The sequence below is a fragment of the Prionailurus viverrinus genome, chromosome E1 (assembly GCF_022837055.1).
Source record: "Prionailurus viverrinus isolate Anna chromosome E1, UM_Priviv_1.0, whole genome shotgun sequence".
In the NCBI taxonomy this organism is placed as follows: domain Eukaryota; kingdom Metazoa; phylum Chordata; class Mammalia; order Carnivora; family Felidae; genus Prionailurus; species Prionailurus viverrinus.
This window is the reverse complement of record NC_062574.1, coordinates 23,526,891-23,551,671: the sequence shown is the minus strand read 5'-3', so window position 1 is coordinate 23,551,671 and position 24,781 is coordinate 23,526,891. Positions and strand designations below refer to the sequence as shown.

Here is a 24,781-nt window from a genome sequence, read left to right as displayed (position 1 = left end):
ATTTATTTATTCTGAGAGAGAGAGAGAAGAAAAATAGCTCAAGCAGGTGAGGGGAAGAGAGAGAGGGAGAGGGAGAAAGAATCCCAAGCAGGCACTGCGCTGCCACTGCAGAGCTCAACACAAGGGTCAGACTCACAAACCGCGAGATTGTGACCTGAGCTGAAATCAAGAGTCAGACGACTGAGCCACCTAGGCACCCCTAGATGCTTTAAAAGACAAGTTGTAGAATAATGATGGTGGGAATAGTTTGAAAACAGTGGTGGGGAGGCAAGAATTATACCAATACCACCTATCTCCTGCCTCAGTCAGAGTCTGTGAGAGAAAACATCACTGGGTAAGGTGCTATGGGAATAGAGCCTTCAGAGAAAGGCAGTTTCAGTAAAGGTGAGAAAGCAGAATACATGTTTGAAAAAAGGAAGGGACTGTTGGGAGTTTTTCCACAATAAAATGGGGTTTCCAAAGGACAAGTTGGGAAAGGCTATTAGAGACGAGGTTGTCATATAAAATTTAGGATGCCAATACTGCATGGGACACACTTCTGTACTAATTAATAATTTACTATTTACCTGAAATTCAAATTTAAATTTTTTAATGTTTGTTTATTTTTGAGAGATAGAAACCATCAGCATGTGAGCGGGAAAGGGGCAGAGAGAGAGGGAGACACAGAACCCAAAGTAGGCTCCAGGCTCTCAGCTGTCAGCACAGAACCCCACGCAGGGCTCGAACCCATGAATCGTGAGATCATGACCTGAGCTGAAGTCAGATGCTCAACCGACTGAGCCACCCAGGTGCCTCTACATCTAATATTTAAATATGGATTATAGGTTAGTAGGCTGGCCATAAGAACACATATTTTGGCTAGGAAACTATGTGTGCATGTATGTTCACAAGGAGGGTACAAAATGAGTATAAGCTGGCAGAAAATGGACAGAACTCCAAAATTTACCAGATCTGGCTTTTTGTTTGTTTGGCTTGAAGACAGAGAAGAAGATGATGCAAATCATCTAATGGGCACTTGGAAGAAAACCTATTATTTTTATGTACAGCTGAAGTCTCACAGGATTTGGGGAAATTAGCCTTTCAACTGAGTATGTGATAATGATGTAAAGTAGATATTACTGGTTTTTTTCCAAACAGAATTTCAGGGACCCTTGCATGACTTTTATTTAATCAAGCATAGAACTTTAGTCTAATGATCAATCTAGAAAACCAAAGATCTGATGAAAGTTACCTTTAGATTTCAAGGGGTTGGCAAAATAGAGCAAAATGAACAAGACACAATATATTAAAACTGATTAACATATGCTGCTGTAATAGTCATTACTGTATTCACATCAGCCATGGCTTAGACTATTTTCTGGTATCAACTGAATACTATCACAAAATATGCACCTTCGTGATTTTATTGGCTCAACAGTAATAATCTCTATAAAGAAAAAAGTAAACATCACCTCCCAATGTTGACTGAAAAAGATGCCACTTAGTCTTTCACTTCATATACTACATGATAAGTCATAAGAATAGATTTTTAAAATATATAATCACCAAGAGTTCATAAAATTACATTAAATGTATTAATACTATTATTGGTAAGTTATTAATAATCTATGAAATAAATAATATCTTTTATTTATAATAACTTTTTTTTTTTAATTTTAGAGAACGCATGCATGAAAGAGAGCATGTGCATGCGTGAGCAAGAGAGAGGGGGAGAGAGAGAATCTCAAGCAGGTTCCACGCTCAGTGTGGAGCCTGACACAGGGCGTGATCCCATGACCCTAGGGATCATGACCTGAGCCAATATCAAGAGTTGGACATTCAACCAACTGAGCCATCCAGGCACCCCAATAACCATATCTTTTAAAGCATGGTAAATCTAGGGAAAGCTTTTAGAAATAAAAGTCTATGATGGTCAATAAAACATTAGAGCAAAACATTTCTCCTACATTTATATAGCCATTTCACCTATAAGGCTGTTTTAAATACTGGATCCTTTTCAATTTTCTGTACTCTTTCAGAAAAGAATAAACAAGAAAAAAGTAAAAATTTCTTCTGCATATTTTGTAATCACAACAGTAAATATTCACAACTACGTTTTCAACATCTGAAGCAAAATATCCAGATGGGAATCCTAGACAAAGTAGCTTTTTTACCTGGAACCAAACTCTCATTGTAAATCCAAGGCGGCATTCTGGGCTGAACAGGATCCTGTGAGGGAAATACTCCCACACCTAGAAGATAAGAAACATTATTTAATGTACATAACAGTCCATGCAGAAGATGGGGAAATCGCAGAGTCACTGTTTTTTATAAGAGCGCTGGCTGGAGATACTAAAAAAAAGTCACCAATACAATGAAAATATTTGGTTTCTAAATTTCTCTTGTACGTTAACTATGTCCTAAAGAGTAAACAAAAAAAAAAACCCTAAGATGTACCAAATCAATATTCTGAATCATACAAGGCTTGCACCATTTCATGTGTATTACAAATTAAAGAAGAAAACATGACAGCTGGTGGTTTAAAAATTACCTATGTAAAAAAATGTAATTGCTCAAGCTTTACCTGCAGCTTTTAATAATATTTCTTTGTACAGTCTGACTTTTTTCCACCTGAATATGACACTGCTGCCTTGGATGTATAGGATTTTTTATTCTGTTCAGTAAAATATCCTCCAAAAGTTTGCCTCCTAGGCTGCCCAAATTCTAATTCATCTCTGCAAGCTAAGTTTATAAAAATTTGGACCTTTTAGGCAGCAGTGTGTATGATTTATTTCACAGAAGCAAAATCATATTCTCATTGGTGACTTTTCCAGTTAAATTTTAACTTTCAACCCTTATGGAAGAATAGAAAGTGTTAGAAAGGAAAAAGCTTTTATAAAATAAAAGGAAAAGAAATTTTAAATCAGGAATAATTCTAATTAAAAAAACTGGTTATCAAACATTTTTAAAAGGAATAACTGCGGAAAGAATTCAGAGCAAAATCGTAGGGGTTAATTGGAGAAAGGAATGCATTAAAAATATTTTAAGCACAATACTGATTAGCAAAAATCAAGCAGCATTCATTTTAAGATTAATGCTTAAGGTGTTAGCATTTGAGCGATATTTGGTTAAATAAACTTTGGCTGAATATTTCATGAGCTCACCACTCTCTTCAATGGATAGGTTTTGGTCTGAAGTCTTTTCTGCCTCTGCAATGGTGGTACCACTTACACGTCCATCTATAGCACCCCCGTTTTTGGCCGTTAAACTGGGATGGTTCTTACTGGAACCTGGGCCTAGGGCTTTGTGACCAACGTCAGAGGTATTTAATTTAATTTGTTCCTGCCCAGATGAACTTATATCACAAGATACTAGGAGCTTCTCCTCCAAGGAAGGGCCTAAACAAACAGCATGAAGGGTTATTTGTATATAATTGCAAATTTCTGATTTTTTTCAATCATCCATTTCCACCCCCAGGTTCTAAAGGGTAGACCCTGCCACACATAATGTAGATTTTTGAAATAATCCCATCACTACACACTTGTATAGGACCTGAAAGGCTTTAGAGAGTTTAGAGAACTTAAAACATCATTACCTACTTTGGTTCTCAGGAATTCTGTAAGCCAGCAGGTCGAATGGTATAGTGGAAGGAGTACTACCTTAGAAATCTGGTGACTTATACCAGAGAGAGACACTTCCCCTCACGGCTGGGGAGGCCTCTGGCCAGTAACATCACCTCTGGGTCTGTTTCTACATCTGCCAACTGAGGAAGTTTGGACTAAGTCCATATCTGCTACGATCTTTCTCAGCACAATGTCTCAAGAAGCAGTGTATTAGTGCCTCCCATCCCCTTTAGTTCACAAGTGATACACCTGAGGTTCAGTTTCAAAATTTGTCCAAGGACACACTGAAAATAAATGGAGAACCAGGCGTCTGACCCCCAAGTGCTCTACCACCGAACCAGAGAGCATTTTCTAAAGCAACTCTTCTTGGCTCGTTACTCTGAACAAAATATTGGTGATTTTCCCAAACAAGAGAAATCTCATGTAGAAATCAGTTTGCTTTTAAAGTCTGAAAGTGATTTAAATAGCTCCTAATTTAGGAGCCAAAGTTTTAAATCATTTTTCCAGAACGTGAAGCTCCCAGAATTAAAAAATCGATATTCTTATTTTGGTGAATTTCAAGAGTACTCATATATTCCGGTACACATTTCCTTACCAACATCAATGTATTACTCTACTTATATAAGAGAAGTAAATTATCCTAGATTATTTTAAGAATACTTTCATTAACATTCTAGGAGTTACCTGCTTTCTGTACATTGTATGAGGCTGCAGCAGTAGAGAAAGAAGGAATTTGCCCAGGGACACCATGTAAGGCAAAAGACACTGGAATCTGACCTGGAGGGAGAGGCTGTGCTCCAGCCTTCTGTGTATGCAACTGGCCAAATGGGGTGGTGGGATGGAAAGACTGAAAAGGCTGGGAAGTGGAAGAAGGACCACATGTGGGAACTTCAACGGGCCCCTGCATAAAGTCACTGAATTCTTCTTCATCAAGAAAGGCAGGTGATGGGGAGACAGTTTTAGTAGAATGAGATGGTGTGGGATAATCTGCAAAACGGAAAATGGCAATGAAACACACGGAAATGAAAATCAACAAGGAAAAAGAAATTAAGATGCAGTACAATCCCAAAAGAATATACTAAAACATGAATAACAGAAGTGAACAAGAAATAACATGTAATGACAGCCAAATGGAATTATTAAGTGAATGAAAAACACTTTGATGGCTATTTACACGTAATTCATTTCTTTTCAAAAAGCAGTTTTATAGCTATTTTGCATTTTGTTCAAAAACAGAAAAATGTAAAACTCAAAACTTCTTTCCTTCTTTTATTAGGTTAATACCACTTTTTTCCTCTGAGACCACTAATAATTTACATGAAAGTAGTGATTACTTTTTTAAGTGGTGATTACTTTTGACACCCAAGTGATCTGTTGCATAATATCCTCTCAACCAATATGTTCCATATATTAGAAAATCTACCTATATGTTGCTGAATATGTTTTGGACAAATATATACTCTGATGATTAATTATGCCAGTCAGAAACAATGCATGATACATACTTGTCATTTTTGATGTATCATGACTAATCCATACACTTTGCATATGTAGTTCACATCAGTGAAGTTACCACATGAGGAATGAAAATTACTAAAGAATATTACACACATTACCAAGGTGATATTATAAAAAGCATCAAAATCAGGATGCCATAAAGGGCTAAATCAAACAACTCAACAGTCCTTTTAAGAAAGTAAACCCTGACTGAGGACTATGTTTAAAAGATCTTTGGCTCTAATGTCTATCAACATCATTGGGGCTTTTTACTGTTAAATGTGAGATTTACTTATGTAATAAACCTTCTCTACAGGGGCATCATTTAACAATATCATTTTTGCTTCTTCATATTCTTTTTTAAAAATCCACAAAATTTAAATAAAGCAACTTTAAAAAACTAGAGTCACATAGAGGGGTGCCTGGGGTGGCTCAGTCAGTTAGGCGTCCAACTCTTGATTTCGGCTCAGGTCACGATCTCGAGGTTCATGAGATCCAGCCATGAGATCCCCTCTCCCCCTCCCCCTCCCCCTCCCCTCCCCACCTCCGTCAGCCTCTGCAGTGACAGTGCGGAGCCTGTTTGGGATTCTCTCTCTACCTCTTTCTTAAGACAAATAAATAAACATTTAAAAACTAATACATAAAAACTAGAGTTACACATAGGCAGATAAAGGCAACATCATCCCTATCTCCATCTCTGTCCTTCCATCATCCACATCCAGATTCAAACTGGACTAAGTACCTCTCAATCTGCCCTTTTTATTACTGTTGAGGTACAGCTAACACATAACATTATAGTTTCAGCTGCACAACACAGTGATTCGATATTAGTACACACTGTGAGATGATCACCACAGTCTCATTACCATTTCACCAAAGTTACAAAAAAATTTTCCCTTCATGAGAACTTTAAGCCAACTTTCAAATATGCATTACAATATTATTGACTACAGTTCCCATGCTGTACCTTACAACTCCATGACTTATTTTTTTTTTAATTTTTAATTATTTTTTAAATTTACATCCTAATTAGTTAGCATATAATGCAACAATTTCAGTAGTAGATTCCTTAGTGCTCCTTACCCATTTAGCCCATCCCCCCCTCCCACACCCCCTCCTGTAACCGTTTGTTCTCTATATTTGAGTCTTTTATGTTTTATCCCCCTCCTTGTTTTTATATTATTTTTGTTTCCCTTCCCTTATGTTCATGTGTTTTGTCTCTTAAAGTTCTCATATGAGTGAAGTCATATAATATTTGTCTTTCTCTAATTTCACTTAGCATAATACCCTCCAGTTCCATCCACGTAGTTGCAAATGGCAAAATTTCATTCTTTTTGATTGCCAAGTAATATTCCATTGTATATACATACCACATCTTATTTACCCATGACTTATTTTATAATTGGAAGTTTGAACCTCTTGACTATCTTCACCCATTTCACCCACGTCCCCACTCCACCCTGGCAACTACCATTCTATTATATTTTTCTGTTTTATTTTTTTTTTCAGATTCCACATACAAGTGAAATCATATGGGATTTCTTTCTCTGTCTGACTTATTTACTAAGTCTAATACCCTCAAGATCTATCTACATTGTTGCAAATGGCAAGATTCCATTCTTTTTTATGGCTGAGTAGTATTCCGTTGTATACATATACCACATCTTCTTTACCCATTCATTCATCAAGGTACACATAGGTTGCCCCCACACCTTGGCCCCATACCTTGGCTAAATGATGATGCAATAAGCATAGGGGTGAGTATATTTTTTTGTCAGTGTTTTCATTTTCTTTGGATAAATATCCACTTGTGGAATTGCTGGATCATATGGTAGTTCTATTTTTAAGTTTTTGAGGAACCTCCATGCTGTTTTCCACAGTGGCTGCACCAACTTATATTCCCACCAACAATGCATGAGGGTTCCCTTTTCTCCACATCCTTGCCAACACTTGTTGTTTCTTGTCTATTTGATACCAGCCATTCTAACAGGTATAAAGTGGTATCTCATTGTGGTTTGCAATGTGATTTGCATTTCCCTAATGATTAGTGATGTTGAACATCTTTTCATGTGCCTGTTGAACATCTGTATGTCTTCTTTGGCAAATTGTTTATTCAGATCCTCTGTCCATTTTTTTCCATTAGATTTTTTTTGCTATTGAGTTATAGTTCTTTTATATTTTGGATATCAGCCCTTATGGATCTATGATTTGCAAATTATTTTCTCCCACTCAGCTGGTTGCCTTTTTATTTTGTTGATGGTTTCCTTTGCTGTGCAGAAGCTTTTTAATTTGATACAGTCCCATTTTTTTAAAAGATTTTTTAAAGCTGGGGAGCCTGGGTGGCTCAGTCGGTTAAGCGTCTGACTTCGGTTCAGGTCATGATCTCACGGTCCGTGAGTTCGAGCCCCACGTCGGGCTCTGTGCTGACAGCTCAGAGCCTGGAGCCTGTTTCAGATTCTGTGTCTCCCTCTCTCTCTGACCCTCCCCCATTCATGCTCCATCTCTCTCTGTCTCAAAAATAAATAAACATTAAAAAAAATAAAAAAAAAAGATTTTTTAAAGTAATCTCTACACCCAATGTGGGGCTCAAACTCACAATCCTGAGATCAAGAGTCATATGCTCCATTGACTGAGACAGCCAGGTGCCCCAAGTCACTTGTTTATTTTTGCTTTTGTTGCCTTTGATTTTGGAATCAGGTCCAAAAAAATATGGCCAAAACCAACATCAAGGACCTTATTGCCTATATTTTCATTGGAGAGTTCTATGGTTTCAGATCTTACATTCAAGTCTTTAATATATGTTGAGTTAATTTCTGTGTATGGTGTGAAACAGTGCTCTAGTTTCATTCTTTTGCATGGGCTGTTCAGTTTTCTCAACACTGTTTATTGAACAGACCGTACTTTCCCTATTGTGTGTTCTTGCTTCCTTTGTCATAAATTAATTGAACATGTACAGTTGGATTTAATTCTGGGCTCTCTACTCTGTTCCACTGATCTATGTTTCCATTTTTATGCCAATATCATACTGTTTTGATTACCACAGCTCTTTGATATAGTTTGAAATCAGGGTACATCACGCTTTGAGCTTTCTTTCTTAAGACTGTTTTGGCTATTCAAGGTCTTTCGTGGTTCTATACACATTTTAGGATGGTTCTATTTTTGTGAAAAATGCCACTGGAATTTGATAGGAATTGCGCTGAATCTGTTGAATGCTTTGGGAGACATTTTTAACAAAATTAATTCTTCCAATTCATGAGCACAAAAACATCTTTCCTTTTTTTGTATGTGTCTTCCTTAATTTCTTTCATCAATGTCTTAAAGTTTTTAGCATACAGGTCTTTCACCTCATTGGTTAAATTTATTACTATTTTTATTACTATTTAATTCTATTTGATTCAAGGGTAAATGAAACTGTTCTCTTAATTTCTCTGATAGTTTGCTCTTAGTATATATAAGCGCAACAGATTTTTGCATGTTGACTTTGTACCCTATAACTTCACTGAATTCGTTTACCTGTTCTAACATTCTTTTGGTAGTCTTTAGGGTTTTCTATATGTAAAGCTTTTTCACATTTTTAACTACTTTAAGTTGTTTTAACATTCATGAAAGTCTAATGTCACAGAAGTAGTCTTTTTTTAAAAAGGTTCTCATCTGCCAGACTTCAAGCTGTATTACAAAGCTGTAATCATTAAGACAGTATGGCACTGGCACAAAAACAGACACTCAGATCAGTGGAACAGAATACAGAACCCAGAAATGGACCCACAAATGTATGGCCAACTAATCTTTGGCAAAGCAGGAAAGAATATCCAATGGAATAAAGACAGTCTCTTCAGCAAGTGGTGCTGGGAAAACTGGACAGCAACATGCAGAAAAATGAAGCTGGACCACTTTCTTACACCATCCACAAAAATAAACTCAAAATGGATGAAAGACCTAAATGTAAGACAGGAAGCTACCAAAGTCCTTGAGGAGAAAGCAGGCAAAAACCTCTTTGACCTTGGCCACAGCAACTTCTTACTCAACACATCTCCAGAGGCAACGGACACAAAAGCAAAAATGAATTTTGGGACCTCATCAAAACAAAAAGCTGCTGCACAGCAAAGGAAACAATCAGCAAAACTAAAAGGCAATCAACAGAATGGGAGAAGATATTTGCAAACAACATATCAGATAAAGGGTTAGTATCCAAAATCTATGGAGAACTGATCAAACTCAACACCCAAAAACCAATCCAGTGAAGAAATGGGCAAAAGACATGAATAAACACTTCTCCAAAGAAAACATCCAGATGGCCAACTGACCCATGAAAAAATGCTCAATGTCACTCATCATCAGGGAAATACAGATCAAAACCACAATGAGATACCACCTCACACTGGTCAGAATGGCTAACATTAACAACTCAGGCAACAACAGATGTTGGTGAGGATACAGAGAAAGAGGATCTCTTTTGCACTGCTGACGGGAATGCAAACTGGTGCAGCCACTCTGGAAAACAGTATGGAGGTTCCTCAAAAAATTAAAAATAGAACTACCCTATGACCTAGCAATTGCACTAGTAGGTATTTGTCCAAGGGATACAGGTGTGCTGTTTCAAAGGGGCACATGCAGCCCAATGTTTATAGCAGCACTATCAACAATAGCCAAAGTATAGAGAGAACCTAAATGTCCATCGATGGATGAATGGATAAAGATAATGTGGTATATATATACAATGGAGTTTTACTCGGGAATCAAAAAGAATGAAATCTTGCCATTTGCAACCATGTGGATGGAACTAGAGGGTATTATGCTAAGCGAAATTAGTCAGAGAAAGACGAATACCATATGGCTTCACTCAAATGAGGACTTTAAGATACAAAACAGATGAATATAAGGGAAGGAAAGCAAAAATATAAAAACAGGGTGGGGGACAAAACATACGAGACTCATAAATATGGAGAACAAACAGAGGGTTACTGGAAAGGCTGTGGAAGGGAGGATGGGATAAATGGGTAAGGGGCACTAAGGAATCTACTCCTTAAATCATCATTGCACTATATGCTAACTTGGATGTAAATTAAAAAAAAAAAAAAAGGTTCTTATCTGAAAAATGGGAATACTACATGCTTCTCTTTCAGATCCATGAAATAGAACCTTTAATGCTTCCAGGTAATGCAAAATGAGTACCCAAAATTAATTAATTTTGTTAAAAAAAAAAAAAAAAGCTATGATCCAATGAATTCCAACCCTTCCCAATAATGGTTAGGAGAGTGTGGATTTAAGCTCTCAATTTGGGTTCTTAGAGCAGCACTGGTAGAAAACAGCAGTAATGGAAAACTAAGAGCTACTATGAGTATTAAAAAAAAAAATTATGTTTATTTATTTTGAGGGAGAGAGAGACAGAGTACAAGCAGGGGAGGGTCAGAGAGAGAGGGAGACACAGAATCTGAAGTAGGCTCCAGGATCTCAGCTGTCAGCACAGAGCCCGACACAGGGCTCGAACTCACAAACTGTGAGATCATGACCTGAGCTGAAGTCGGACGCTCAACCAACTGAGCCACCCAGGTGGCCCTACTATGAGTATTTTTTAAATGGATCCTACTTAATAAGCAATAAGGCTGCAAAGGCTAAATAAATGTTTCTTTGCATTTGACTGGAATTATGTTAATCCTACGTGGTACATATTTTGGCTTATAAACTCTCACAGTTATATATGTGATAAGTACAAAATTATGTGATAATTTGTATAGTCAATATTTTATGATACGGGGGGAGATTAAAAGATGACTTTGGTGGGTAAAAGGCTGGAAACTCTTTTTATATACTTTAGGCCTAGGTTAAGTCTCTAACTGGAGAAACTCTGGAAACTTCTTGGGTTTGCTTTAGAAAACTATTTTTTTGGATAAGAAGCAATTAACTGAATGTATGTTGACTGAACTCATGAGTCTATTTAAATATCAAAACACCAATTTATTATTTAACAATGAGATTGTTAAACTACACCTAGTTGTCCAAAAAGGTCATTCTCTATGGTCAGAACATGCCCTAACAATGACCACTCCTGTCTTCTCCTTCTTCTAAGTTCCACGCAGGGTTCAGTTTCAGCATTCCAAAATCTATTTTTAAAAAAAAATTTTTTTTTTCAACGTTTATTTATTTTTGGGACAGAGAGACAGAGCATGAACGGGGGAGGGGCAGAGAGAGAGGGAGACACAGAATCGGAAACAGGCTCCAGGCTCTGAGCCATCAGCCCAGAGCCCGACGCGGGGCTCGAACCCACGGACCGCGAGATCGTGACCTGGCTGAAGTCGGACGCTTAACCGACTGCGCCACCCAGGCGCCCCCCAAAATCTATTTTTAAATTACTTCTTGACTAGCTTATTCAGCTTAAAATTTTCATTTTTACTTATGTTTTTCCTGTCTGAACTCAATCTGATTCCTAATATCCATTCTCTTTTCAATCTTGCTGTATATTTTACTTTGCATCCAAGTATATAATCTAACAAGTGAAATTAATAGGACAGAGTTAAAGCTGTCCCAGAAAGTCAAGAACTGGTTACTGTGCCAATATTAGATTATTCCCTCCTGATCCCATCTATAAAAGGTACTACAATATAAGGGTTTAGGATAAAATTTATTAATGTAATATATGCCAGCAGAAAAAAGTACTTGGTTGGCTGAATGATTTGACAACTCTTCACCTATTAATGATATGTTATTCTTAACCCCCTGTAAATTTTAAACATCCAAATCTTCACTTAGCTTGAAGGATTAGATGAGCACTGACATAATACCCACACACACTGGTCAATTAAACACACAGAAAATCACCTTCCAATGAAAGAAAAAAGTTTTTTTAAGTTTTATTTATTTTGAGAGAGAAAGAGAACACACGTGTGCATGAGCGGGAGGGGTGGAGAGAGCGAATCCCAAGCAGGCTCTGCACTGCCAGCGCAAAGCCTGATGTGGGACTCAAACTCACGAACCTTGAGATCATGACCTGAGCTGAAACCAAGAGCCAGATGGTTAACTGACTGGGCCACCCAAGTGCCTCCAAAATAAAATAAAAAAAAATTTTTTTTAACGTTTATTCATTTTTGAAAGACAGAGAGAAACGGAGCACGAGCCGGAGAGGGGCAGAGAGAGGGAGACAGAATCCGAAGCAGGCTCCCGGCTCTGAGCTGTCAGCACAGAGCCCAATACGGGGCTCAAACCCACGGACTGCGAGATCGTGACCTGAGCCGAAGTCGGACGCTCAACAGATTGAGCCACCCAGGCGCCCCTCCAAAAGAAAATTTTAAATTAAAATTACCTGGTTTCTTAGGGTGCGATGCTGGAGTAGGATGCATTTTAGCATCTCTGGAAAACCCATCTAAATTTCCTTTTATGGCTTCCAAAGCATCATCTCTACTCTTCTCTCCTGTCTAGAAGACAATAAATGTATGGATATATCTTCACTTATGTCTCACTTCATCCTAGATCCTCCCAAATTAAAAGTACAGAGATTGGTCTATTTTCAAAATTTTTACCGCATACTTCTGATAGGGAATTCTCTGAATCAGAAAAACACTGGTACGTGTTATAAGTATACCAAAGGCATAAAACAACACTATAAAATACAAAAAATATTAAAAGGTCCATTTATAAATACTTCAGGATACAACTGACATTAAGTATCCTGAATTAATTAATATCAAGATCCATGATTAACCTTCCCAAGAAAAGATCACAAACACCAGTGGTAGTAAAAAGGAGTTGAGCAGATGATGGTTGATAGCCCACCCTCCTCAACCATACAGCGTCTTATAGGAAAAGGAGAATTCTTCACTTGTGGAATCAGATAAGGCAAAATCAACCAACCACAGCATAAGCTTGGGCTTGTGCCCCAGTGACAGAATCCACTGAATGAGCATGAGGCACATGCAAGGCGTGTGTGTGCTGTGGCAGTGGAAAAGATTACCTTGGGTTTCACACTACTCAAAAGCCTGAGCTTTTGCTTCTGCTCTTCAAACTGGCGTCTTTTTCTTTCTTCTTCTAAGAGCTTCTGTTGCTGTTCAAATCGTTTTCTGAAGGAAAAGCAACATAGTAAAGAACTAACTGCAGGGGCATTATCAATTGTGTTCTATTCATACTTCTAACAGTTTCAGCAGTATTGCCTTACATTTCTAGAACTAACAACTTCATTGCTAATTAGATATAATTTCCTTATGACAGTACTATTTCCCCAATATATTAATTTCAAAATATATGAAAGGTGTCCAAAAAAATATATGCTTAAATTATAGACATGAATTTATTCCTTGTCTAATTTGGAAGGGGAAGAGACAAATCTTTTGCATTCAAAAGTAATCTCAAAAAACAGGCAAGTAGACAAAAAAGAAAACTCCAACTTGGGAAGGCAGTGTCTCACAGGAGAAAGAACAATGCTTTGGGCATCAGGAAGTCTACATTTGCTAGTAATTGTGTAATCTGGCCTGACAAAGTCGCTTCATTTCTCCGAACTGCCCTTTCTCTAGATGTAAAATTAGAGAGTTGAGTGAGAGGCTCTCTAACGTCTGTCCTTGCTTAAAACTTATATATAATGAAGTATTTCATGAATCTTAAAGGTAACATGACTGTTTGGGCTTCAAATGTGCATTAGAAACCATGTGACTGTTCCTAAAATAACTGCTATCATGTGTCCTCAGGTTTGAATCCCAAGGTCTCTTACTGCTGCTCTTCAGCGAACTGCTTCTGCATGTCTGGGGTGTACTGTGGGCCCGGGGGACGCATTCCCAGGAACGGTGTTTGTCCAAGGTAAGGCATTCCTGCTGCTGGCATTGGCCCCATTGGTATCCCTGCCTGAAAGAAACAAAGGCTTAGAAAATACAATTCTTCCTCTTAATTATTACAAAGAAAAACTATAACTTCCATAAATTCTTTCTTAATATTTTTATTAACGAACTATAGGACTTTCTTAAACAATAGAGTCAAAAAACACAGGCAAAAAATGTAAAGTTCCCCTTACTATCTCACCCCTTTCATTTCCTTCATTGTCTGAGATGTGACCACTGCTAACAGTCTGAGGGTGTGTGTGCATGGAAGCACACGTGCACACACGAGATATATTCTACTCTTTGAAAAGAGGTATCATATCTTACCTGTCTATTTTCCAGCAATAGGTAAGAGGCTGGCATACAGTAGTTAATCCAAAAATGAGATTAAAACATGCTTTTCTGATATGTATGCTAGGATAATGAATATTTTGATGTTCAGTATCACAGGCCTGATGGCCAAACTTATACAGAAAATAAAATATATTTAATCAGTAATAACTTACATACTAATACCACAGTATAAAGTTTACTCAAGTGTCCAGAAGTAAAAATAGTATCACACTATAGCTAATCACAAAATCTAATAATAATGATGATGGCACTGACAAGAATGATAATGAATAATTTACACTGAGTGGAAATTCTCCTATGCCTCAGCCTTCTCCCTGAAAGGCTCCCCTTCTGTTCCCTAATTGAAATATGGCTATCCCTGGAAGCCCTCTTATCTGGAGATTGCTGCTTCTCTTCCACGTTTCCTGTAAAAGGGGAATATTTCTCCTTGCTTCTTCTAAACCTATCCTCTCTTCCTTCAAAAACCTGACTGCATGCATCCTGCTATGTTAGTTGCCCAGATTGCCTAGTCTATGATTCCAGGATTCTTTCAGTTATAGTGAGTGAAGAATGTGTTTGCAATAAAGTGCAACTCCCCTACTTATATAAAATTAATGTAAACCACCAAAAGTTAAATTACCTTAAGGTAAAGATTATATTCACACTATTGGATTTAATATATTCAGACTTTCATCAATTCATTTTTAGTGAAGCGTTTTTTTTTAACAAGACTAAGATATCAAAATTAAAAAAAAATTTTTAACATTTTTTTTTTTTTAATTTTTTTTTTCAACATTTATTTATTTTTGGGACAGAGAGAGACAGAGCATGAACGGGCGAGGGGCAGAGAGAGAGGGAGACACAGAATCGGAAACAGGCTCCAGGCTCTGAGCCATCAGCCCAGAGCCCGACGCGGGGCTCGAACTCACGGACCGCGAGATCGTGACCTGGCTGAAGTCGGACGCTCAACCGACTGCGCCACCCAGGCGCCCCAACATTTATTTATTTTTGAGAGACAGAGAGAGATAGAGCACAAGCAGGGGAGGAGCAGAGAGAGAGGGAGACACAGAATCCAAAGCAGGCTCCAGGCTCCGAGCTATCAGCACAGAGCCCGACACGGGGCTTGAACTCACAGACCGCGAGATCATGACCTGAGCTGAAGTCAGCCACCCAACCGACTGAGCCACCCATGCACCCCTAAGATATCAATTTTAATCTAACAATGTTTGTTGAAGAAGTCCTGTTAAGTGTTTCCCTCAAAATATTTGTTTTAGAAATTATCAAAAATACCACCATGGGGTATCTGGGTGGCTAAGTCAGTTAAGCATCCAACTTTGGCTCAGGTCATGATCTCACAGGTCATGGGTTCAAGCCTTGCGTTGTGCTCTGTGCTGACAGCTCAGAGCCTGGAGCCTGTTTTGGATTCTATGTCTCCCTCTCTCTCTCTCTCTGCCCCTCCCCTGCTTATAATCTCTCTCTGTCTTTCTCTCTCTCTCTCTCAAAAATAAACATTGAAAAAAAACTTAAAAAATGTCACCTCATACTGAATCTTGAAAAAAGTGCACCTCCCTGTAATAGCAGAGGATTGGAGGATACAAATAATATAGGTAAAGCACTTAGAGCACTGTGTAGCATATATGAGTAAATAGCAGCTATTATAATTATTAAAAGTTACTGACAACAAAGAAGTACTCTCTCAAAAACAATAATGATCCCATTTTTTTCCCGGAACAAAATAAGATTCTGCAAGCAAATACAGAATTAAGGCAACTAGATAAGAAAAATGAACACTTAACAGTTACAATATAGGTATCATTTTATTGTGTTCATGCCATATGCCAGCTATAGAATTAGGGATTTACATACATTATTCTCAATATACGTAAGATCGTTAGAGTTAGAGAATTTCTGATAATGATCAACAAGAATATCTTATTAATAAGAATGTCTTATTAATAACACTAATGAAGCCCCTACTATGTCCCAGGGACTCTTCTAAGGGTTTTATGTATATTAATTAACTTAATCCTTACAACAAACCTATGCAGTAGGTGCTACTATTATTCTCATTTTACAGATGAGGAAACGGAAGTACAAAAGAGACAACTACCTTACTTACTGCTTGTAAGTGACAGAGCCAAGATTAGAAACAGGCAGCTTCTGGTTCCAAAGTGCATATTCTCCATCATTATGTTACGCTGCTTCTCCAATTACCAACAACAACCACAGATTCAGACTTAAAACAAATTTTAATCTGTTTTTGTGTCTATTCATATGCTCAGGCATACACCTGCTCAATGAATAGTAGTAGCTTGGAAGCCTTATGAATGGCTTTAGGACTTTACAATAGGAGTTATAAGTAATACATATTACTTAATTACTAACACTCTTTATTGTAAATCTTGAGTGGGGATGGCAATGTATACTTACTTTTAATCACAGCGTGGTTCTCCTGGTGCTAAAAATTAGCACCATAGTCCTAGGACTACATTTTTTTTCTAGCTTTATTTAAATAAAATAATTTACTTAATCAATCCCCTACTTTTTCCAGCTTTACTGAGCTACAGTTGATATAACACTGTAATTTTAAGGTATTGCAGCCTATTGATTTGATACACTTATATACTGCAAAATGATTACCACCACAGCATTAACTAATATCTCCATCATGTCACATAATCACCATTTCTTTTTTGTGGTGAGGGATTAAGTTCCTTTTTAAATTGACTTCATTTACCCAAGGCACATAAAATGCAAAAGAAACCACTCAACTCATACAGACTAACAGACCAGATATTCCACAAAAATAATAAAGAATAAAAGAAGGAAAGGTATTATACACTTTGCCTTCCTATTTAGAAAATTCTGTTCTTCAAGAAGATTCAAACTTGCTAAATGGCATTTTGTCTTTTTCAAATTCCTGAAAAGTTAGTTTATACATTCATACAGTCTAATTCTTTTAAAATCTAGATAAACCTAAAGGTTAAGAAATACTAATCATTAGTTATATGCTGGGTGAATGACAGGACAAAAGAAATAACTCAGAAATCTGAGATACATCCAATCAACTGCTAAAGACATTCAAGATAAAGAAGTTCACTCCCAAGATGAAGAATATTGAAGGCTACTGAAGATTTGAGTGACTGGAGAGATATCACAGACCAAAAAAGTTAAAAATGTCAGTTTCAATAAAAATCCCAGCAGATTTTATGTGGAATTTGACAAGCTGATCTTAAAACTTATCATGAAGAGGAAAGAACCATGAATAGCTATAATTCTTTAAAAGAAGAACAAGGAGGATCCACACTAGCAGATATCAAGGCTTATCTTAGGCTAGATTAGGAGACTAAGATACTTATTGATGCAGGGACAGACAGAAATAGCAATGGGACAAACAGAAGAGCTCAGAAACTAATCCAAAGCATATCAAGAAATTGGATAGTACAGCATTTTGGAAATCAATGAGTAAAGAATGGGATATTGATAAATGATTTGGAGAAAACTGGCTACTCAAATGGAAAATAATAAAATTAGACCTTTAGACTCACATATCTGATAGCACAGAACAATTCCAGGTTGATTTAGTAAGAAGAATAATATTATGATCGCAGGGTAGGACTAGGTCTAATGAGGCACACAAGAGATCAGACCATAAAAGAAATGATTTATCCATCTGACTTAACTTCTACATGACCTCACCAAAAAATTAAAAAACAAGCCAAAGTATAGGAGGAGATATTGGCAACACAAATAACCACAAAGGTAAGAATCTGGAAGATATAATGAACTCTTAGAAATCAATAAAAACAAAACAAATAGCAACAAATTGGAAGCAACTTACATGTCCACCAACAGAAGAATATATACTCATGCAGTGGAACACTACACAGTAGCTATATGAATATATTTGGCAGCACTCTATAACAGGGATAAATTCTGGGGCAAAACAATGTCAACTAAAAAACTCAAATGCAGAAGGGTACATGCTTACATAAACCTTTAAAACCTGGACAATATATAATATTCATGAATATTCAAACATGTAAAACAGGAGAAGTACAAGAAGACATATGAAAACACTAAGCACTCAATTCATGATAGTGATAACTATCTCTGGGGAAGTAGAAGAAGGAAATTATAACTGTTTTGTTCATTTCTTTTAAAAATGTGAAGCAAATACAGCATGTTAACATTTGATGAAAGGACAAGACTATCTCCATAGAAAATTCCAAGGAATCTACAAAAAAATTCCTAGAATAAGTGAGTTCAGCAAGGTTGCAGGTTACAAAACAAGTATGCCCAAATCAACCACATTTCTATATACTGGCAATGAACAGAACATTGAAATAAAAACTACAATGCCATTTATAATTACTCAAAAACTTAGATGTAAATCTAACAAAAAATTTAAGGAACTTAAATGCCAAAAACTATACAGTGCTGATGACAGAAATCAAAGATCTAAACAAATGGAGAGACATACCATGCTCATATATTGCAAGAATCTACATATTAAAGATGTCAATTTTCCCCAAATTGATAAAAAGGTTTACCGTAATTCCTATCAAAACTCCAACCAGACTTTTCATAGATAGATATAGGCAACGTTATTCTAAAACTTATATGCAAAGACAGATAAACCAGAAGAGTTAAAATAATTTTGAAAAGAAGAATAACATGGGAGAACTTGTTATACAGCTACACAGATTTAGTCAGTAATCAAAATCTCCCAACAAGAAAAGTCCTGGACCTAATGGCTTTGCTATTAAATTCTACCAAACGTTTAAAGAAAAAACAAACAACTTAGACTTCATGAAACTTTAAAAATTTGTACATTAAGAGACACTACCCACAGAGTAAAAGGGAAACCCACAGAATGGGAGAAAACATTTGCAAATCATATATCTGATAAGGGATTAATATCCAAAATATAGACACAACTCTCACAATTAATTCACCAACAAAAAACCCAATTCAAAGAAGGGCAAAAGACTTAAACATTTCTCCAGTGAAGATATACAAATGGCCAATAACCACATGAAAAGATACTCAACATCATTTACTAGAGAAATGAAAACCAAAACTACAATGATATACTACCTCACGCACATTAGGACAGCTACTATAAAAAAAACAAAAAACAAAACAAAACCAAAAACACCAGGGGACACCTGGCTGACTCGGTTGGTAGAGCATACGACTTGATCTCAGGGTCACAAGTTCAAGCCCCACATTGGGTGTAGAGCCTGCATAAGGAAAAAACAAAACAAACAAACAAACAACAACAACAACAAACCAGAATGGGAGTAGTTTGGGAAAGATAGCAGAGTAGGAGGATCCTGAGCTCACCTCCTCCCATGGGCACATCAAGACAGGAGCTACATCTATGCGACTAATTCTGAAAACAACCTGCAGACTGACAGAATAGACCTTCCACAGTGAATTACAGAGAGAAAACCACATCAAAAGGGGTAGGAGGGGAGCTAAATGAGATGGAAATAAGCAATATGCCTGATGAAGAATTCAAAGTAATGGTCACAAAGATACTCTCTGGACTTGAGAAAATAGTGAGAATCTAAGTGAGACCATCAATGAAGATACAGAAAATATAAAAAAGAACCAGTCAGGGCTAAAGAATTCAGTAACTGAAATTTAAACATACACTTGGAGAAATCAACAGCAGACTAGAGGAAGCAGAAGAATGGATCAGCAACCTGGAAGACAGAGTAATGGAACACAACCAAGCTGAACAGCAAAAACAACAGAGTAATAAAAAAATAAAAACAGGTTCAGCAAACTCGGTGACATCATCAAGCGTAGTAACATTCGCTGTACAGGGATCCCAGAAGGAGAAGACAGAGAGAAGAGGTCAGAAAACTTATTTGAAGAAATAATACCTGAAAACTTCCCTAATCTGTGGAAGGAAATAGACATCCAGATCCAGAAATAAGAGAGCCCCCAATAAGAGGAACCCAAGAAGGTCCACACCAAGGCACACAATAATTTAAAAAGTAGTGATAAAGAGAGAATTTTAAAAACATCAGAAGAAAACAGTTTACATAAAGCTATCAGCTGACTTTTCAGCAGACACTTTGCAGGCCAGAAGTGAGTGGCATGAAATACTCAAACTCAAAGTGCTGAAAGAAAAAATCCTGTGAACAACATACTCTACCCAGTAAGGTTATTATTCAGAATAGGAGCAATAAAGAGTTCCCCAAACATACAGAAGTTAAAGGACTTCATCACTAAACCAGCCTTACAAGAAATGTTAAAGGGAATTCTTTGGAAAGAAAAAAAAAGCCATAATCAGGAGTAAGAAAATTATGAAAGGAAAACAATTTCACAGGTAAATACAAACATAAAATAAAAGCAGATTAATCACTTATAAAACCAGCATGGAGGTTAAAGCTCAAAAGCAGTAAAGAGAATTATAAGAATCAGTCAAGTGATCTGCAAAATAGAAGGATGTAAAATATGACATTGTATTCATAAAACGTGGGGGTGGGGAGTAAAAATCTAGTGCTATTAGTATGGGCTCAAACTTAGGTGACCATCAACTTCATATAGACTGCTACACGCAAAACATGTTATAAAAGAACCTAATGGTAACCACAAATCAAAAACCTATAATAGAAAAAAATAGAGAAGAATCCAAACGTAACACTAAAGAAAGCCATCAAACCACAAGGAAAAAGAGCAAGAGAAAAAGGAACAAAGAATGACAAAAACAATCATAAAGAAGTAACAAAATGGCAATGAATACATGCCTATCAATAATTATTTTATTTTATTTATTTTTTAACGTTTATTATTGAAAGACAGAGAGAGACAGAGCATGAGCATGGGAGGGGCAGAGAGAGGAGGAGACACAGAATCTGAAGCAGGCTCCAGGCTCTGAGTTGTCAGCACAGAGCTCAATGTGGGGCTCGAACTCACAAACTGCGAGATCATGACCTCAGCCAAAGTCGGACACTTAACCGACTGAGCCACCCAGGTGCCCCTGTTTTATTTAAAAAAATTTTTTTTTCTTTTTAACGTTTATATTTATTTTTGAGACAGGGAGAGACAGAGCATGAATGGGGGAGGGTCAGAGAGAGAGGGAGACACAGAATCTGAAACAGGCTCCAGGCTCTGAGCTGTTAGCACAGAGCCCGACGTGGGGCTCAAACTCACGGACCGTGAGATCATGACCTGAGCCAGAGTCAGACGCTTAACCGACTGAGCCACCCAGGCGCCCCTGTTTTATTTTTTTAAAGTAAGCTCTATGTCCAACAGGGAGCTTGAACTCACAACCCTAAGATTAAGAGTTGCATGCTTTACTGACTGAGCCAGCCAAGAGCCCCTCGGTAATTACTTTAAATGTAAATGGACTAAACTTTCAAATCAAAAAACATAGGGCGACTGAATGGATAAAAAACAAGATCCATTCATATGCTGCCTACAAAAGACTCACTTCAGAGCTAAAGATACATGCAGACTGAAAGTAATAAGGGATGTAAAAACATTTGCCATGCAAATGGAAGTGTAAATGTTGTTACCTTAGCTTTCTTTTCATCGTACAAGACAGACTTTAACAAGAGACAAAAGGACAACAAGGGAATATAACAATCGCCAATACCTATACACAACATAGAAGTACCTAAATACATAAAGCAAATATTAACAGACATAAAGGGAAAAAATTGACAGTAATACAAAAATAGTAAGAGACTTTAACATTCCACTTACATCCATGTAGAGATCATCCAGAGAGAAATCAACAAGGAAACAGTGGCTCTGAATGACACGTGGATCAGAGGGATCTAACAGACATATTCGGAACATTTGGCCCCAAGACAGTGGACTACACATTCTTTTCAAGTGCACATGGAACATTCCCCAGGACAGATGACATATTAGTCCACAAATCTCAATAAATTAAAAAAACTGAAATCATATTATGCAGTTTTTCCAAACACAACAGTATGAAACTAACAATCAACTACAAGCAAAAATCTGAAAAAAAAAAAAAAAAAAAAAAAAAAACCAAAAAAAAAAAAAAAAAAAAAAACAAAAAACAAATATATGGAGACTAAATAACATACTTAACAATGAATGGGTCAATCAAGTAATCAAAGAGGAAATCTCAAAATAGATGGAGACAAATGAAAATGAAAACACAATTGTCCAAAATCTTTGGGATGCAGCAAAAGCTGTTCTAAGAGGGAAGATTATAGCAATATAGTCTTACATCAAGAAACCAGAAAAATCTTAAATAAATAAATAACCTTACATCTGAAGAAACTAGGAAAAAAAAAAAGCCCAAAGACAGTAAAAGGAAGGAAATAATAAAGATTACAGCAGAAATAAGTGAAATAGAGACTGAAAAAAAAAAAAAAACAAAAAACAACAACAACCCAATAGAACAGATTAATGACACCAGGAGCTGGTTCTTTCAAAAGGTAAACAAAATTGATAAACCTTTAGCCAGACTCACCAAGAAAAAAGGGAAGACTCTAAATAAATAAAGCCAGAAATGAAGGAGAAAAAACCACACAAAGGATTATAAGAGAATACTATGAAAAATTATATACCAACAAATGGGCAACCTACAAGAAATGGATAAATTCCTAGGAATATGTAACATTCTAAAACTGAATGAGAAAGAAGAAATAGAAAATTTGAACACTGATTACTTGCAATGAAATCGAATCAGTGATCAAAAACTCCCAAAAAAACAGAAGTCCAGGACCAGACAGCTTCACAGGTGAATTCTACCAAACATTTAAAGAAGAGTTAATGCCTATTCTTCTCAAACAATTCCAAAAAATAGAACAGGAAGGAAAGCTTCCAAATTCATTCTATGAGGCCAGGATTACCCATATACCAAAACCAGATAAAGTCACTACCAAAAAACAAAAACAAAAACAAAAACAAAAACAAAAAAAAAAAAAAGAGAGAGAGAGAAAACTATAGGCAAATATGTCTGCAAAACATAGATATAAAAATCCTCAACAAAATATTAGCAAACCAAATCTAACAACACGTTAAAAAAATCATTCACCATGATCAAATGGGGTTTATTCCAGGGATGTAAGAGTGGCTCAATATCTGCAATCAACACTGATAAATCACATTAACAAGAGAAAGGATAAAAACTGTATGATAATTTCAGTAGAAGCAGAAAAAGCACTTGACAAAATACAACATCCATTCATTAGTAAAAACTCAACAAAATGTGTTTAGCGGGAACATATCTCAACATAATAAAGGCCATATACCCAAAACCCACAGCTATATTCAACAGTGAAAAACTGAGAGCTTTTCCTCTAACATTAGGAACAAGACAAGAGTATTCATTCTCACCACTTTTATTCAACATAGTATTGGGAGTCTTAGTCACAGCAAACAGAGAAGAAAAAGAAATAAAAAGCATCCAAAATAAGGAAGAAGTAAAACTGCCACTATTTGCAGATGACATGATACTATCAATGGGAAACCCTAAAGAGTCCACCAAAAAACTATGATAACTGATAAATGAGCTCAGTAAAGTTTCAGGATACAAAATTAATATACAGAAAACCGTTGCTTTTCTACACACTAATAATGGAAGTAGCAGAAAGAAATGAAGAAAACAATCTCATTTACAATTACACCAGAAGTCATAAAATACCTAGGAATAAATTTAAACAAGGAGGCAAAAGACTCATACTCTGAAAACTATAAGACACTGATAAAAGTAACTGAAGATGACACAAACAAATGGAAAGATAGTCCAAGCTCATAGATTGGAAGAATTAATGTTGTTAAAATATTCATATTACCCAAAGCAACCTGCAGATTCAATGCAATCCCTATCAAAATACCAACATTTTTTCAGAGAACTAGAACAAATAATATACTAAGATGTACTTATATGGAACCATGAAAGAGCTCTATTTGCCAAAGCAATCTTGAGAAAGCTGGAGGTATCACAATCCCAAATTTCAAGATATATTACAAAGCTGTAGTAATCAAAACAATATGGTACCAGTACAAAAAGTGACATAAAGATCAACTGGAACAGGACAGAGCTCCTAGAAATAAACCCATGCTTATATAGTCAGTTAATCTACAATAAAAGAGGCAAGTTCATACAATAGGGAAAAGACAGCCTCTCCAACAAATGGTGCTAGGAAACTGGACAGCTACGTGCAAAATAATGAAACTGGGCCACTTTCTTACACCATACAGAAAAATAAGTTCAAAACGGATTGAAGACCTAAATTTAAGACCTGAAACTGTAAAACTCCTAGAAGAAAACATAGGCAATAATTTCTTTGAAATTGGCCACAGAAACATTTTTCTAGATATGTCCCCTCAGGCAAGGGAAACAAAAGGAAAATTAAACTTTTGGGACTACGCCAAAATAAAAATCTTGTGCAAAGCAAAGGAAATCATCAACAAAATGAAAAGGCAACCTACTGAATGTAAGAAGATACTTGCAAATAATATACCCGATAAGGGGTTAATATCCAAAGTACTACATAAAGAACTTATATACTTCAATACCATAAAAACAACAAGGCAATT

At 36.5% G+C, this 24,781-nt stretch overlaps 1 protein-coding gene across 13 annotated transcripts in view; it reads right to left on the bottom strand.

Annotated features, from left to right (window-relative positions):
* Positions 1-24,781, bottom strand: part of SYNRG (synergin gamma) — an 86,851-nt gene that overhangs the window by 48,140 nt on the left and 13,930 nt on the right. For 10 of the 13 annotated variants that reach the window (XR_007146999.1, XR_007146998.1, XM_047833604.1 and 7 more), the window contains 6 exons: positions 13,795-13,925; positions 13,045-13,150; positions 12,397-12,508; positions 4,287-4,589; positions 3,144-3,377; positions 2,154-2,231 (listed from right to left, as the gene is read on the bottom strand). Coding sequence is in view for 11 of the 13 variants with exons in the window: in XM_047833604.1 (XP_047689560.1) it covers positions 2,154-2,231; positions 3,144-3,377; positions 4,287-4,589; positions 12,397-12,508; positions 13,045-13,150; positions 13,795-13,925 (964 nt within the window). In the remaining 2 variants the exon portion in view is untranslated. The remainder of the gene's footprint in view (positions 1-2,153; positions 2,232-3,143; positions 3,378-4,286; positions 4,590-12,396; positions 12,509-13,044; positions 13,151-13,794; positions 13,926-24,781) is intronic. The other 3 variants (XM_047833607.1, XM_047833608.1, XM_047833614.1) reach the window with 2 other exon arrangements.